At 36.3% G+C, this 18,699-nt stretch overlaps 1 protein-coding gene across 13 annotated transcripts in view; it reads left to right on the plus strand.

Annotated features, from left to right (window-relative positions):
* Nfib (nuclear factor I B) overlaps positions 1–18,699 on the plus strand; it is a 232,832-nt gene that overhangs the window by 8,435 nt on the left and 205,698 nt on the right. For 9 of the 13 annotated variants that reach the window (XR_007340890.1, XM_048783950.1, XM_015502588.2 and 6 more), the window contains exon 2: positions 5,725–6,256. Coding sequence is in view for 12 of the 13 variants with exons in the window: in XM_048783950.1 (XP_048639907.1) it covers positions 5,725–6,256 (532 nt within the window). In the remaining variant the exon portion in view is untranslated. Of the gene's footprint in view, positions 1–5,207; positions 5,341–5,724; positions 6,257–18,699 lie in introns of those variants that run through there. The other 4 variants (XM_048783951.1, XM_048783955.1, XM_048783956.1 and 1 more) reach the window with 4 other exon arrangements.

Here is an 18,699-nt window from a genome sequence, read left to right on the forward strand (position 1 = left end):
GCGGGCGCCAGGGCCGGGCAAGGCTGTCGGGGGTGGGCAGGGCCGAGGCCAGCTTGCGCGAGCCCCTACGCGGCCCCCCAAGTGCCGGCTGTGGCACGGTACCCCTGCCCAGGGTGTCTGCCGCTCTTTCGGCCGCTTGCGCTCAGAGGCGGACTCGGTCTTTAGAGAAGCTTTAGGGGGGAACTGAGCTCTTAAAAAACAGCCAGTGAACTTGGGCGAGGGGACTCCAGCACGAGTCTGTGTGGGCGCCTCTGGACTCTGCTGCAGGCTGTGGGCGGGCGACGAAGCGAGTCCGAAGTTGTGGTCCGGGGACCCATTCCTTTGCTTTATTTGGGACCTAAAATCCTGGTCCATAGTGACCCGCACTTGGGACTTCCAGCGACCATAGCACAAAGGCGGTCTTTACATTGGCATGGGTTTAGTGGGTTGTGGTGAATCTTAGGGACTTTTAGGACATGTTCATTTTGTGGAGACCTGTTCGTTTGACGATATTTGGGCGTAGTTCGTAAGGCATAAAGTAATGCTTGAAAAGTAAGGTCATTTTAGTTTTTTTACTTTGAAAATTATCCTAAGACTTTAGGAACAATGTTATGGAATAAAACACTGGCTTTATACTTTTTTTTTTTTAAAGACACAATTTATATCATTTTCAACCAGGCGGTTAAATGAAAAAGTGAGGAGACTGAACAGGCTTACCTGGACGCAGTTTTCATCCTTGCCTAGCGAACTAAGCAACTGATAAAGTAATTAAATAGCTTTGCCCAGAATTGTTATTTGAAGCAATATTTTAAGTATTTAAAAGTATAGAACAATTTACTTTTAGGAGTATTTGTCATGATTGGTAACTGAGAACTATCATCTTTGACATTGGCATAAAAACTAAACAGCTAATGAAGTGTTGGCTAGTTTTGAGTGTGTTAAAAAATTTAAAACATCTAAAATCACGATGAAGCATTTTAAAAATGGACAAATAATTAAGATTTCAATTGTATGACAATTAGAAGCCATTGTGATTCAAAAGGACTGAGGCATTCATAAATTGTGAATGAAGATGAAAACAATGATAAGGCTTATTCAGTGATTGGATACAGTCCTGTAGCTTTTTGGCTGACACATTTTTTATTGTTTATATTTTGTTTGGCGTCTGAGTATGATTAACTTAGATATGGCTATTTTAAGCAAGTAAACGTGCACTTTAATTTAACAAAACTGGAAAAATGGGTTGCTGAGTTATTTGTATTTTAAAAGCTATCAATGATTATATCCAACAAATATGATGAAACTGTTTCAGGTATAATGTATTGCCCTTAGTTGTAAAAGTTACCTTTAATAGTATACAACAGCAGGAATTTTTCCCTCTTTCTGGTAAACTACATCCATTTGTATTATTTTTCCATTGGGATGAAATATAACAAATCAAAGTAAGCTTTTCACTTACAAAGTTCTGCATCACATTCTCACCTGAATAATTGTCTTTTTTGTATTTATATTTTCCAATATTGGCTTTTTAAAAAAACACTCCTAGTGATCACATTGCATTTTTAGTCTCCCCTACATATGTATAGAAAAGTGACTAGTTTTATCTCAATTTGCTAAGTTAAAAATAATATTTCAGCATCCTGACATATGGAGTGTTCGGAGCATATACAGCATAATTGTTCAGCTATCACATTAGTATTCAAGGATATACACTTACCGACACTAATTCATGATGACTAATATTCTCTACTATTTTAATAATATAAATGAGTTGATGTATTAAAATTGGAGATTTAGGGCCTATACTAGAGAAGAAATTTTAGCTCTAGAATTCTCATTTAACTAATCTCAGTGTGACTGTTTAGGTAATGTAAGGTATTGCAAAAGTGAGGACACATTAATAGTGTTACTTTTGTATCAGATCTGTAGCTTAATTTTGTATTGTAAAGAGCCTTATAGCTGAAGCACAACATGTTTTAGGAAGTGCAAATACAAAATAAAGTAACATTCTTAATGTGTTGAAAACTTTCAAAAAGTATCTCAGTTGTTGCAATAAAGTATTTAGGTTTTAGAAAAAAAAATTTACAAGGAGTGATCATTAAAGTTTTTGATATTTAGCAAAATAGTATGCAGAGTGTCAGTATGTCAGTAGAAATCAGCATATATACATTAGTATAAATCAGATGTAAAAGGAAAATTATGACTTATCATATGATTTAATATTTACTTTTTCCAAATATAAACTCTCAATAGTATAACTTTTAATGGGCATAATGAAATTGAGTATTTTTTCTTTCATTGTCATTCCGATTCTTTAGGTACTCCCCCCCCCCCATGATTAATTATTATATAATGATGATGCTTCAAGAACACCTAGTAGTTACTTTTCCACCACTATATTGGTCTAATTTTCTACCCTTTTGTGGAAACCATTGTTTTTTCTATGAAGAAAAATAAATATGCCTAGTCAAATTAGATTGTTTATATTTGAAATTTGTAACTTGGTTACTTATCAATTTAGACTAACTAAAGGAAGTTTTATAAGAGAAAGGATTACTGAATGTCAATGTATTTTAGTAAAAATTCTGAAAGAGCAAGCTTGCAAGTTACCTTAACATAGAACCTTTAGATCTTAAATCATTTACATGTGTTGATTTTTTAAAAAATAATTTTTATAATTATTTAGTGTTATAATTATAACACTTTAGGACACATGAATACCTTAATTCCACCCCCCGCCCCCCATTTGAATGAGGACAGTTACTCTGTACCATGTTCATGTCACTTACAATAGCTACTCAGGATTAGAAAACGATCACACTTGGGAGATGACATTTAGACATGTTAATGCAAAAATGTATGTGACATATAGCAAATCTCCACTTACAGTTTTTTTTTTTTTTTTTGGTGGTGGTGGGGTGTAGGTCTCCTTATCAAATAAGTGATTCACTTAAAAGGAATCCCTGTAATAGTGATGCCCTAAAAGATATTAATAAGGCAATTTGGTGGCCTGAGAAAGTTTTCTACTTGCAACTTATCAGTAAAGAAACATGTACATTTTAAAACAATATTGGGTGTAACTGACAGCAAACACGATGAAACGTTAAAAACAATGTTTTGTGTGCATTGACTGAGAGTTTCCAAATTCAACCTTCAAATTTGCATTTTGGTTGTTTAAGATAACTTGTTAAGATTTTGAGATTTATTTCACAGTAGATGATGTTTACGGTTAAATACTGTAACTCAAACATATTTTTGATGTCTTTATAACAAAATGAAATGTCACTGAACATAGTACTTAAGGACATAGTACTTAAGTCGTACCAAATTGCATAATATCTGTTAAGAAAATATTGCATTTTGGGAAGCATGACAAGGGTAAAATGAAACAAAGCTCCCCCACGAACTCTTTACATTCTCAAATTTTTAGTTTATGAATGCATATATGCATGTTTTTTAGTTATATCAATAAATCATAGTAAAAGTCAGATCATAGGAAGTGAGTTCCCAAAGCACGTTTAAGTCCACATTTCCTTGACGAGGCTTTCCTTTTGCATATATTTTGAAGACGGATAAACAAAGTTTTTGTAGTTACAGTGAAAGCTGAAAGCATGGCATCAGAAAGTGTATGAAGATAGGGAGGTCTTATCATGGGCTGTGGTTGCTGTGAGCAGGGCTGCCTTCCCACACAAAGAACAGATTGTGGTTTAACTCTTTCCATGGCCTAGTTTAATGTGCTCACATAGTAACCGAATTGTTCAAATCTCCACTGGAAACTGCTGATCGGTTTAATGATTTCCTCTGTGGCATTGGGTTATGCCTCATGCTGTGATGTAATCATCTGCATTCTGTATTGTTATAAAATTTTGGTTCATACTTATTCTGCTGTAGGAACGTTTTACGGCAATATGTTGGAAAACTTGATAACTACATTATTGATTGAATGGGACATACCCCTGTTCTTTGGAACCACAAGCTATTAACATGTTGTAGTCTTTAGCCTTAAAGTTTTGAATTTTGGCTTAAAATGCATTTATAGCTATGTGGAATTTGGGGGGGACACCTTTGTTGGAGTGTCATTAGTTTATTTTTATCATCTTACCTAATGGAATTAGCCAGTCTGTTGGTTAAATAGAATTTATTCCATATAGTTCAGGGTGACTAACATGAGTATGTAAATTCTAACTTGGGATACAATCAGTTAGAGAAAGTTGTTCTGTGGTTGGCATGACAGTGTAGTCAATGTGATCAGAAAAATGGTCACAGTGAAAGTTCTCCTTTGCCTCAGATCTTGGCTTATTGCATATATACAGTGTGCACGCACAGGACGTTATGTTCTTTTTCTGAACAGCAATAGACCTAAGCTTGTAAGATAGGTTCTACCTAAGTCAGGAAGTAAGGAAACACTGACTATATTTGAAACTTGAAATATCTGTAGGTAGAGATGATTTGTCATACCTCACTGCTCCCTCCCTTAAAAAAAGGCTTGGATGAAACAGACAGGAATTTACCTAAAGGTGAATCACTGAAATCAAAAGATGTGTGCATTTGAGGATTCACAACAACGCATACGTGCACCGGAGTCCTATCCGATAATTCATCTTTGTGGCAAATGAATTGTATGGATTCCACAAAAGCAGTAACTGACCAGCCGTGCACTCCTGGTGTCCCCTGCCACAGCATGCAGAGACACAAAGAATGTAAAGTTGGTGCCAAGTTGCCATTTTTCATTGTTCACCTCAGATTGATTTTTAAGGGGTTTAGAATAATTGCCATACTCATGTGATCAGTTAACAAATTAACTGACTCTGTGGGACTTCATATTCTATAGGAAAATACTGAAAGAACATTCATGTAATTTTTGTTTTCAACTTTAAAAACTTCTGTTTAAAAATGCAAGAGTGTGTGTCAGTGAGAGAGCATGAGAGACCGAGAGAAGGCGTGTTGTGTGTTGGGAGCTGGTGTTGGTGTTGTGGGGAGAGAATGCACTGCTCAAAGTATGGAAACCTTCTGTTCAGGACACTGATACCACAGGCTGTGTCCTTTGCCCACTTTCCCTCACTGTATACCGGTTTCTCTAGTTACCACTCTTGGAATGGTGCTGTTTCAGTGTTGGAATGTTGGACGTTTGATAAGAAAATGGATCAAGTTTAATGGCGCATGCTCTTTGTGCCACCAGCAGCCTCTTGCTGAGAGCATGCTCCAAAAGCGGGAACTGTGTGGCATTACACTGAGCATCTATATGCTTTGTGTTTCTGTGCCACAGAGAAGAGAAATGAACTGTGGCATCGCTCCTGCCTTCTGAACAGCTCTGCTCCGATTTACAAAAAAAAAAAAATTCACTGTGTTCTTTGTAAAATGGTACTGAATAGTGTTAGTTGGTCAATCAAATGTTTAAATATTAAATTAGGTGCCAAGCACCTTGGTCGCATATGTTTTAAAGAATGTAGAATGCATGGCATTGGGGTGGGCATGAGGGGGATGGGGCCAGAGCGGAAATACAAAATAAAACCTTATTTTCTTTGTAGGAGGTAGAATCAACTTGTGAATTTTGGTGGAGAGGGGGCAGCTTGGCATTCTTTATTCTCTTCTTGTCCTGCTATTTTGATCATTTTAAATAAGAAAAGAATGCTATTTTCATGCATAACTTTTTGTACTGAATTGGGAATGCATTGTGGTCTTATTTTTTCAGCATTTAAAATTAAACTGACTATGCACCTCTTTTTTCCTCCCTGTCTTCTCCAGGATGAATTTCACCCATTCATCGAGGCACTTCTTCCACATGTCCGTGCAATCGCCTATACTTGGTTCAACCTGCAGGCTCGAAAACGCAAGTACTTTAAAAAGCATGAGAAGCGAATGTCAAAGGATGAAGAAAGAGCAGTCAAAGATGAGCTTCTCAGTGAAAAGCCTGAAATCAAACAGAAGTGGGCATCCAGGCTCCTGGCCAAACTACGCAAAGATATCCGCCAGGAGTACCGAGAGGACTTTGTGCTCACCGTGACTGGCAAGAAGCACCCGTGCTGTGTCTTATCCAATCCTGACCAGAAGGGTAAGATTAGGAGAATCGACTGCCTGCGACAGGCAGACAAAGTCTGGCGTCTGGATCTAGTCATGGTGATCCTGTTCAAAGGCATCCCTTTGGAAAGTACCGATGGAGAGCGGCTCATGAAATCCCCACATTGCACAAACCCAGCACTTTGTGTCCAGCCACATCATATCACAGTATCAGTTAAGGAGCTTGATTTGTTTTTGGCATACTACGTGCAGGAGCAAGGTAGGAGCAGATGATTCTTTCTTCTAGCATGGCAAACACTGTCCACAAACCTCGCTTACGGAATATCTGGCTTGGGTTAGATGGTCCTCGAGGTCCCTATATGTCCTCCGCCCTCTCTGGGTACAGTGGTATGCCCACTTCCATTCACATGTCCACTGCCATGTGTGAATCAAGTAAATAGACACGGAGCTTTCATACCTGGATAGGCTTGGGTGTTTAAAGACAGACCACAAAGACATGCGTTTTTTTACACATGAGTAACACAGAGTAGTCTATAACATATAGTTTATTACACTTTACTTTCTATGCTAGGCTAGATTTCTTGTACCTAGTCATCTTTTCCCAATTTGGAAATGTAACTTTATTTATGAATAGTGAAACCGCTATTTAGTAATCTTTGTATTAGCCTCATAACTAACGAGGTTAGTGAAATTTGTTCAGAAATCTAGTGCTATTGGTACCAAAAATAGAATTAACATTTACTATTGTAAAATGCTTAAGATAGCCACTATCAAAGCATAATCTTTACATAGACCTAGATTTATTTGATTTTAATATTCCATCAACACCTACTTTTGATTATGCAATATTCGCTATAGATGTAATAGAATATTATTTTTTGTGTAGAAGTGTATAATATTTTTCCAGAGTGACTTGGGAACACTTTATATTGTTAGTTTAATTGAATGTAAATTCATAAAACTTACAAAGGAGAGAAGTTACAGCCTTCCTTAAGGAACATTATAGGACAAAAACAGAAAGTGGACTGGTTACACTGGTTTAAAATAAATCTCAAAAAGAATGTAGAAACCGCATACCATACCTATGTTTTTAAAAACCCGATAAAGAGTTATAAATGTTGCCTCTACAATTCCAGATAGGTGATATTGCTTTTGAGTATTTTTTTGGTTAATGAAATATGTTTCCTTATTATTTTTACTTTTTTAGAGACATTTTCCTTAAGTAGGTGAGAATTTCTTTTCTTCAAGTCAGTGTGTCAAGATATAGATGTCTTTGCATTAATAACAGTCCATAGTAAAATGTCATTTAAAAAAGCAGCATACCAAAAGTGGCCTGAAGTTTGAGCTGCCACAGATGGTGGGTCATTTCCGAACTTGGCCTGGTGGGAGAGAAAATGGCCTGCAGATAGCCAGGTGGCAGACAGTTATATGATGGTGTTACATAAATGTGGGATTTAATAAATTGCTGTGTCCTTTATTATCATCCTAAAAAGTAAAATATAAAATTACTCTTTTGACTCAGAAATCTAGGTATTTACTAAATGCTTTTTGCCTGGTATTTCCTTCATATAGTTTTAGAAATATGTTGAAATGTCATTTAAAAATTTTAGTCTGATTTTAAATAATGGTATTGGATATCACTCATTTGGAAATATTATATTTTCTTTAAAAATAAAGTATTGCATTTACTATTTCCATGCATTTAAGAACTGAAGTCTGAATAATGATGGTTTGGGGAAAATATATTTTCATCTGTGTGTCCTAAAATAAAAGCTCATTAACACATGACACTTAATTTGATTGACAGCTGTCTAGGAGGTGACATTTTTAAGGTGGGCTGTATATATGTGTTGGATTGACTATAAATGTGTTGTTACTATGTTGTGAAAATTATGGCTGGAAGTAAAGTTTTAAAAAGTGGGTCATGTAACTTTTTAATACATAGAAAGAAGATTTCCAACCACCTCACTGCTGCTCACATTTTAACTAGCTTGAAGGCTAGTCCTTGAGGTGTGTATTCATGCATATTTACTCCTGGGGCAAGCAGCCAACTCTCTTAGTTTTGATGAACTGACAATAAAGAACGTATCCTTTGGATTTGTGAAGATAGATTGAAAAAAGAAAAAAATGCATAAATGCCTTCTGCATTGTACCATTGCTCATGATAATTATAAAGTTTTAAACAACTCTTGGAGACCATATTTTCAGATAAAATGTTGATTTTGTTGTTGTTTCAGCATTCTCTCTTGTAAGAACCTTTTATCATTTTACCCTGTGTATCTAATAATGTGTATCCTCTGCTACCTGCCCCTGCATGATTTCGTCTTAACATCTGGTGAATCTTTCTTGGAAAAAGTCACATCAGGGTGCTTTTGTGTTTTCTCTTTTTCCAAATTTATATCTTTTTCTTTGTCAAGTGTAGGTTAATTATGTCATTTCGCAGTGCAATTGATTAAAGAAGGCAGGTTTTAAAAGTAAGTGTGTAGTCAATCAGAGAGCCACGTATATCATGACTTTTTATTTCTCTTCTAAGTACATGAAAACCTACCTAAGTCTGTTTTATAAATTAGGTGAAGAAGTATAAGAAGAAAAACATGAAAGAAAAATCAGAGAGGAAAAATGCAATGTTTGCAGCAGAAAGAGCAGCAAAATTACCTTACCCCCTTTTCTCTCTCTCCACTTCTAAACGACTAGGAGAAAAACATGAGAAAGAACAGGGAGAATGCCAAAGATGGTTGCCACTGCCACCAGGATTGGCATCAGACCCTCTTTGTTTAGCTCAGGATGCCTGTGATTTGTTAGTTGGCATCCGCATTGCAGTGTGGAGTGATGTTACAATATATTGACAATTTCCAGATCTAGAAATGTCAATAGTCCTCTTGGTTATTTATACAAGATCACATTCTGCATCTCTTCTGGAAGATGAAATAAAGACCAATATAATAAAGTTCCATTGTTGACCAACTTCCCATGCTTTTCTTTCTTCCTCTTTCTCTTTTGGTTCAACCCACACTTTTTTTTTCCCTTCTTCATGCCCAGCAGCCTCATCTTTTCTGAAATATGGAAAGAGTTACTAGAGCTTTGACACAAGCTATAATGCTACATCTGCATCTGATATGGTTTTGGGGAAAATTTATAAATTTTGAAATCATTTCTGATATATAGTTTAATAGGCTTTTACATCACAGGGCGGTATTTTCTTTAAAGCTCAATGTCTTTGTTATTCAGCTTCTTCTATGCATATAGTCCGGTTGACCCGCAATTCAGTCCATTTTACTATTTCTTTACATTAGTAAAGGGTCATGTTTAATATAGCTGTTTGTAAAATTACATGCTCCCCCATTTTACCTAAAATGTACACATCACCTGGGAATAACTGTGTTTAAATCCATAAAATCATTTGATGTTATTGATTCAGAGGGCTGCGCTTCGGCTGTTTCGTTGCTACAAGAACCGCCATTTTGTTTGTGAAGTGCCAGGCGAGAGGGAAAAAAAAGGCAGACACTGTGTTTGATGCCAATAATGGTTGCCAGTGGCACCGAGGTTGGCATCAGACCCTCTTTGTCTAGTTGCTGAATGCCTTTGATTCGTTGGTTGGCATCCGCATTGCAGTGGGCACACTGGAAAGTTTTTGACAATCCCTGAATGAAAGCTGCTTGCTTGTTTGCTGCAGCAAACCTTAGCTAATATAAAACCCTTCCTTTTTTTTTAAGGTTTTTTTTTTTTTCTTTCTAAGATTGTGACATATTAAAGGAAAAATAGCTCTAAAGTATCGTCCATTTTCCCAAAGATATTAGAGATGTCCAGTGATTCTTGGGCAGGTGGTACCTATTTCCCCATATTGTCTTTGTTATTGCATTCATGAAAGCAAAGCAAAACAAAACAAAACAAAACCCAGGCAATCCTTGCACAACATACCTTCCTGGGACATAGTGTCCTGTAAGATGTGGGGTACACTATGGCAAGTGTATGGATTATACGCTGAACTTAGTGGGGTATGATGCATCCATTATGACTGACTGTTGCTTTTCAATCACATCACTTCTTATTTCTTATGCAATTTCTAATTCCCTCAATTTCCACACTTCCAAGTTTTATAGAAACATGTTGAGAGGACCTTACTTTCTTTCTGTTTGGTAGTGTAAAATAGTGTGAATGTGGAAAAAAAGGAAAGAAAAAGAAAGAAAGAAAGAAAGAAAGAAAACCTTAATGGGGGTAACCTACATGTTAAGGTCTGGTATAAATCAGTCATTCCTGAATTTTTCGATTATGCATCAAATGTTACCAAATTCTCAGTGCACAATTCTGCATACCTGGACAAACAACCAAAAGGCTAAAATAATTTTGGTTGAAGTTTCCTAGATAGTTAACATTAATATTGCTTTCCAGTTAACCACCGTTATCTCGTTAATTAATAAGAAGGATTAGCAGTTCTACCCAAAGGGCTGCACAGAAGGAAGTCTGGCCTATGGGAGGCTTGAGTCGCCAGACTGTGTCCTGTCTGAAGAGAAGAGAGGCGGGGGTGTTGGTGGGGGCGACTGGGCTTTCTCTGAGGCAGGGAAGGGTTTTGAAGACAGAGAGAGGTCACAACATACCAAGAGGTTTAAAGATCTCAAGAGATAGTAACTGTTGTCATGAATTTAACAGATTAGAGTTTAAACCAAGTCAGCTAAGTGATTTTTGGACTGTACTTTGCACTCTTATTAAACATGTTTTGGAGAGCTGCACAGAGTTCAGCAACCTCATTGCTATCATGAACAAGTAGTTTCCTTTAGCCTTGTTGAACTTTTAAAATTGGGATCCGTCTTTGGCAACTTTTGTTTTATTGTTAAATGTTAAATAATTGAGGTATGCATCGAAGTTGTGAAAAATGTGACTTGTTTACAGGTGAAATTGTAATCATTGTTTTTGAAATAGAACCCTTCCTGGTTGTCACATGTCATTAGTGAGGAAGCAAATGCTAAGAATTATTTTCCTCCTTTAGTAACTGGGTTTCAGAATCCTTTTTTGGTAACAATTATTTCTTTATGAAAAGCTTAAGTAGATAATTGTTTGCAAGTTGACAGCACATTTTAACATTTTAATAAATTTCACTTCATTTGCAGGTATTTCCCATTAAGGGGAAAAATAAGCTTTCATAACTTGTTAAAATGAGGCTGCTCTGCAGGACAATTTGGTGTGCTTGCACTATGAAATGCTCAGAGAGCATGAAGTTTGTGTGTAGGAGAAATACTTGGTATGCGTGTTTGGTTTAGGGGAACCCTGTTAAGTTTTCCCATCTAGCACCCTGTCCTTGAGTGAACTCATGAACTCCAGTGCACATTTGTTTGCATTCTTGCTTATACACAATTCAGAAGATAAAGAAGGGCTCTTATTGGCATGTCTTGCTCCTTGGCTTAATGAGACCTTTGTGGGAACATATATTGTGAGATAAGATTCTTAGCAGTTTTCTCACTGATAAGAAGAAAACAGAATCCAAGGGGCCAGAAGTTCACTGTTTCTGCCATGATGACCCTGACACAAGATAGCTTTGCCAGTCAACTCAAGAGTTAAATGCTGAGGCCCTGGTTGCCAGCTGGGAAAGCTTGGCATCTGTGTTCTGATATGGCAAACTAAGCTCTTGCATTGCTGCTAATATGATCTCATTTTTCAAAGGGAAGTGGAGGGGTGGGGGAGGGAGAGAGTGAGCAAGTTCATTTGTTACAATAATTATGATTTTTAAATGTTTAAAACAACAGTTAGTGTACTATTTTGTAGCGGTATCAAAGGTTGATAAGATATCCTATTGATAGCATTAGGCATCTTTCTTCATCTTATGCCCTCCCCTTATATACACAACATTACATTTTGAAATAAAAAATATTTATCTAGATTTTGTGTGTTTGGATTTGCAAATGTACTATGCTGTGTCTCTTGTGTGGTAAAATAACTCCAAATAACTCCATATACGTGAGAACCGAAATCATATTCATCGTTCAAGAATAATGGTAATTTTGCAACAGCTGGAGATGATGGTTGCGGTTTCCCAAGGGGTGACTACCTGTTTGATACAGTTAAAGTGTGTGTGCCATGAGGCTTAGGGTTGGACAGGAGCTCTTTATAGAGGCCAACTATTGCCACTGGTTTAGTTCTTAAGTTTCTGTTTTCTAGAATGGTATATAATAAACACATCCAAACAGAAGTAATATAGATTTGTAAAAGATTTACTAGGATTTTAAAAACTTGTTTAGTTGTTTTTCCCTAAATTTGGAACTTAGGAGGAAGCTGCCAAACGGAAATTAAAGTTCTAATCTCCATTAACTTTTTCCTTTTGAACTTGGCACTCTAATATGAAACAACCACCCAAGATATTCAATTTAGTGAGGTCTTTCTCTTCATAAGCATTCATCTTGTTAGGTTAAACTGAAAAGTCTGCCAGTAGGCTTGAAAAAAAAAAAATCCTGATTTGTTTTCAGACACTCCTGTTGCCATCTTTGCTGACCTGTTAGAATTTCAGCACCTGAAGAGCGAGAGACCCAAAGGGAGCCTGAGTCAGAATTCTCTGGAATTCTTAAGAACTGAGATAAATTGGTTTTCTTTTCTGTCATCACAGTGACTTACATGATAACTGACTTTATAATCAAAGGAATAATTCTTGTTTTGTTTGTAGCTGAAGGTTTATAGAGAGTGGAAATAGCATATGAAATATTCATTACAATAGCTCATTATTGAATATCTGAAAATTATGGGCCAAAGCAACAGGGATTCCTTACTCTGAAACTAGGTTTTGGGTAAATACTTCTCTTTAGTTCATGAAAGAGTAGCATTTCTGGTTTGAAGCTGATGAGAGTTAAATGTGTGGCAGTTGAGTTTTTCAGTGTATATAGTACGTTGGAGCAAATGATTAGCCAGCATAATGTTCAAAGCAAGTTTTCCACCCCCCTCCATCCTTGTGGAGGAGGAATAATTTTAGAAATCTCAAGGACCAGTGGTTATGGGATCGGAAACTCGAGTCATTACAGCAGCATACCTCAGAGCCAAGCATAGCAAGAGGGGACGCTTCCTCTTGATCATGCTCACTTTTCTGTGGCAGTGAAGTTCGTTGTCTCAGATGAAAGTACATTCTTAGGTCCCTGAACCCTGATTATGAGATGTGGTTAATCTAACTGAATTCAATTGTTGGGATTTGGGATAGAGAATAAATTTTCGAGTTGCAGAGAACTTTCAAAAACTCAAGATTGTGTACTAAGAAGTGAGTCTGTGGGATTAGTGTGTATTGACCAAACGGTGCAGGACGTGAGAGTGATGGAACTTGAATGGTTATGCTTTTTGGTTGCTCCATTACTCAGAAAATTGGAAGAAATGGCTACCAATTAACCAATGAGGTGGGAAGACGTTTAGGCTGAATTGAAGACTATGCATATGTTTAAGAAAAATCCTCAAAATTTAAATGAAGCAATATTTTAAGAAGAGAAAGCAAACAGTTCATGTGCATAAATATACTGTTTATAATAAAACACACAGACATACATTTTCTGTTTATGATGATAGTTTAAACAGGACTGCATTGATGAATCACAGTCAAATTAAAGAACTCTGAATAAAGACTATATAATTGAAAATATGGGGTGATGGATGAAGTAATTTTACTAGCTGAAAGTTGCCTGGAGGTTGTATATTTTCAGAATCCCATTTTAGGGCAGTTCAGAGCCTGTAGTAAGTTATTGATGAAGCACAAATTAGTTGAAATAAAATTTGTTAAAACAAGTACAAAATAAAGTAAGAATTGCCTTTGAGGAAAAAAAGTCTTTAATGCTAAATAGTTGTTTTAAAATTCTAGTTAGCTTTAAGTATTTCTCAAGGTGGGAAATAGAATAAATATTACTCATTGACTTCTAAAATACATATATATCCCATAAAACTACATAAAAGCATTTAACAAACACCAGTTAATATTCAGTGACAGTAATATATATTCTGATAATATAATAAAGGTAAAGATTTAAAAAAAAAACCCTAATTTTCTGTACACATTGAAAAAAGTGCATGCAGAAATGTATTCGTGTTATCAATGAATGTAAATTCATAGGACAAAATCTAGTCATAAGTACAGATGTTAAAAAAGTTATTTGAAATAGTGCATATTCTGTAATTCATATAAGGAGGGGATTATATTTATGCCTATGTTAATAACATGAGAATGTCAATATGAAGTCTATACCCTTCTATTAGCCAATTCTAAAGTGTGAAAAATGTTCTTGCTTTGGACAACTTGTATTTTATTATTCTGACATCTGCAGTTTCTGGATGGATTACCTTAAATTTGCTATGCTATGTTAAAAGCCTTGTTTTATGAGGTCGGTCTCAGCTTCTGGCCTTGGTGTCAGGAACCCTGCTACGTGATGCAACTTGCCTTGTTAGGTTTAATTGACCAAAGCTGATGTGTTAAAACAATTCATTTGTGCTGTAACTTATGCCCTGGCTAAGTTGCTACCTGAATCCCTTGACCTTGACTTGTCTGGGTCATGGAATGGCTGCAAGCTGTTTGACCTTTCTATTGTGTAGTAATGTCACTGTTTCCTCTTATTCTTTTATGGTAATAGCTGACAAAAAGGCCCCAGCCCATACTTTACACACCATTGGATTCAAGGCGTCCCTCTCAGCAGCTATGTCTTCTGTTTGACATGGTCTGGCTGTAGAAGTGAATTTCTTTTGTTTGCTGACAGTGATGGGGACAAATTTGAAGCACTCCTTGCTACAAGAGGTGGGGGATAGTATTCTGGAATTTGGAGGGCTTTGGATTGATTCTGCTTAGATTTTCGATGTCTGTGTTTTATGATGATACATATCACAATTTCCTATTCCCCACTCCTCTGAGGTTGACTTTTCAGCCTTTTATATTTATGGTTTCCCTAACAATTACTTTTCAGCATTTTCAGTTGTTATAATAAAAATATTTTACTGACATTATATAGGGCTAAAGTGGCAAATTTATTTATACATTTGGTTGCTAATGTATAAGTCCTAAAACAACCGATTTTGAAACTTCACACTATAAATCTTTGCCCGGTATTGGAAAAAATGTATACACTAAACATGCAGGATAAAAACAAGACTATTTAAACATGAGAGTAATCTGGTAACTAATGTATATTATCTTATAATTTATATTATAGTTTAAGGGAAACCTTTAAATAGCTAAATTTCATGAAATAGTAGCAAACCATTAGTAAATATGAAGATTTTATTTCAGTGGGCCCTTTGCCAGTATGTAAGATTAACTATTCCAATGAATATAAAATTGTTTTTCTACTTTTCATGAAAACCTCATGTGCAGAAATAGAGAATTTTACCTCCATTCTCTTCTAAAGCAGTGAAATAATTTTATTTTTAAAATATTGGAAATGTCTTCTAAAATGTTAAAACACAGATATTTTTATCCTACGAAACTTTTCTTTGCCAAATATGACACTATAGTTCATGATTTTTCCTATATTTGCCAGATTAAATATTTAAAATTCAAGCTGTTACATTTTATTTTTAAATTATTAGAGGAAAAAAGGAAGTTTAAGTTAGAATGTGCATTTCCTTCCTTGTACGTCGCATACTGTTTATACATGTGTGTGGATACACTGACAGATGAGGGACAATGTGGTACAGGCACTAGACCTTGGGAATAGCTTAAGACTTCTTTATTCCCATTTTAAAAATATCTGCAAAGAGCAGGTGAGAAGTTTTCTTTCTTTTTTCTTTTTGTGCTCTCTTTTTCTTTGGGTTGTTGTTGCTTTAATCTGTTTTCCTCTCCAGGAATATTTACAAGACCAAGGAATTTTAACACTTTGGGAATTAATCACGTTGATAATGCAGCATCCCATGGAGCAGAGGAGGAAAGGCGAATGAAATGCACTGAATCTGATTTTGTTCAGTAGCCCAATTTTCCTCTCCTTTCCTATAAAGACCACTTGAGAGTAGGAAACATCCCTCTTGCCTTTCTGCTCATTCATTGGCAGCCCAGTGGTAAGGCCAACCTGGAGCTGTGTTTGGATGTGGTTAGTGGGCTAATGGGCCACATGGCAGTGGGACTGTGGTATGAGAGCAACAACCAGCCCCAAAGGACTTAACAACGTCTATGATTTTCTCCAGACCTCTGCCTCAGTTCTTCCCTTGAAAGACTTTTAAAGTGATCTAAGCTGTGGAGTTAAAGAGAACCATGGATAATTGGTGGATGCTGTTTGTGTGTGAGTCTGTGTGCAGGCATGCACACACGTGTGAGTATGTTGTAGGGAGTGGAAGAGGAGTACTGAAGTTACAAGAAAAGAGAAGTGGCAGGAAATAAGGTAGTCGGCTTATTCATGTACTAAAGAGTAAATAATATGCAATTTTAATTATTCTGTTATCCTTTGAGTTTGGATTTCTCTTGGAGTTGAGCAAATCTCCCTTCTTTGTGTCTTCTTGGGTTTTGCAGAGCACAGAAAGTGCCTTACTGTGGGCTGTTATAACAACATAACAGACTGTGTGGCTTATAAATACCACATTTACTTCTCAGAATTCTGGCAGTCCAAGACCAGGCGCCTGTCTGGTTGAGTTCTGGCAAAGGCCTTTTCTGGGTTGCAGACTGCCTTCTCCTTGTACCCTGTCAGGGCAGAGAAAAGTGAGATAGTCCCATGGTGTCTCTTTTAAGGGCACTAATCCCATTTATGAGGGCTCCACCCTCTTGATCTAATTATGTCCCAAAGACCCACTCTCCAAATACCATTACTTTAAGGTAAAGGATTTCATTTTACGAATTTTGGTAATACACATTCAGTCTATAACAGACAGTGTGTTCCTAGAATCCAACATTTTGAATTCTGGTCTTGCCTTTTATCAGTTATATGACTTTGGTCAAGTCACTTATACTCCAGATACTTTGATTTTCTGTCTTATAAAATAAGGATTAAAATGCCTATTTCACGGGCTGTTTTAGGATTAATTGAAATAATTCATGTAAGTAAAAGCAGTAATATTAATAATAGCCATTATTACTATAGATGGTGGAATATGGTGTAAGGAAGACTTCAAGAGTGAAGAGAAGAAATGATTGAATGTTGGGACGAGGGTTCATCAATTAGTTTATATGAATCTCCCATGATAAGACATTCCAAAGAAAAAATAACAGTCCTAATCACCGTGGTGTGTATCAATATTGATTGGTGAAAATTCAGAATGTCAGCATGTGAAGTTAGTTCATTGTTAGAACCCATTTAAGTTAAAATTAGCTATATAATTTTTGGAAATACTTCTCAGATTTACCAGAGAAAAAGTTCTTGATCACTGTAGAGGTATTTGGAAAGAAGGAATAAAATAATTTTATTCATGGCTCTCTGAATAAATAACTTTAGTGTTGACTAAAGGGTGTCCTAGTGAGTACTTGTAATTCATTGCATTCCAGTAAAGGGTAAAACTTTCATGTACAAAAAATTAAGTTGCCAACATTTGGGAGAAGTACACTTACGTTTTAGATTTGGTTGGACAGAAGTGATGATGATGTGGCTAGGCTGGATCATTCTTTCAAAGGAGCAAGCTGCTGGCTTTTGTACTCTAAAGTCTGAACATGTCATTTAAAATCGACCCTTAGTTGGATCAAAACCTCAAATTGTTTAATTGGTTATATGAATTATTTTGATTTTATTGCCATTTAACTTTCTTCTCCTTTCAGTCAGTCTTTTCTATTTCTCCTTTTTATGCCTTTAAGAAAATTAAATAATTAAACAAGCTCTAGAGAAAAGAAGTTAATATTTATTGTGTAGTAGAGTGATTTCACTTTTACTAAGAACAACTGGATGCCAAATGGGCAATGGTTAAAACATTTACTTCTCCTTACCAAACTGTGATTGGGGGTTGCTGTGTTTGACTTCATTGGCTCTGGTTGATTGGGTCCGTGTGCTCATGGAGCTACCTTTGTGCTTCAGATTCCTGGGAACTAGCTGGCTGGTGCTTGGTTCTCCATGTTTAGTGGGTTGTACCCCTCATTCACTTCACATAGCACGTTTGGCAAGTGGACAGATTAATGCATATCCATAGTCCCTTCAAGGGAAATACCTTAAATCACAGGTCACACTGATGCACTGTAAAAAAGCATCATATTCCTATATGAAGTACTTTATAATAATGTTTATCATATACCTAGGGGTTCTAGCCAGGAGTTAATAGGAAAAGTTGTTTCACTGTTTGCCCATTAGTTAAAGGGTAACTAGGGTGTGCACAGAGCAGAATCAGAACATTGATTAGCTTGTTTAGATTTTGGTACATAATTTTTAATAATCCATGGCATGCTTTTTCTTTTTGAGAGCATTCTTGTGTTTAGTTGCCATTCTGTTTGCTCATGGGATACAAAAAAATAAAAGTGCACGGGATACACAAATAAAAATGATGGCAGAGGAATTTGGTTTTAGGTCTTTCTGATGTATTTGAAAAGCTTTGCTTTACACTTAGGATGTAAGTCATTGGAACCCTAAAATGAAGCATAAGCGTGCATCTTAGATACTGGTTGCCTTTCGTAGACTCTCAGAGATGCTGATATGTTTCTTTACTCCTGATGGTGAAGCATCAGTGTTTCAGGATATGACTTGCAGTTACCACGTAACAATTTCTGTTCTATTTACAGTCTCCAAATAAGGGGAAAGCTGCTTATAGTAATATGAGGATCACTGGTTTTACAATAATTAAATAGACTTGTTATAC

The sequence above is a fragment of the Marmota marmota genome, unplaced genomic scaffold (assembly GCF_001458135.2).
Source record: "Marmota marmota marmota unplaced genomic scaffold, marMar, whole genome shotgun sequence".
NCBI lineage: Eukaryota > Metazoa > Chordata > Mammalia > Rodentia > Sciuridae > Marmota > Marmota marmota.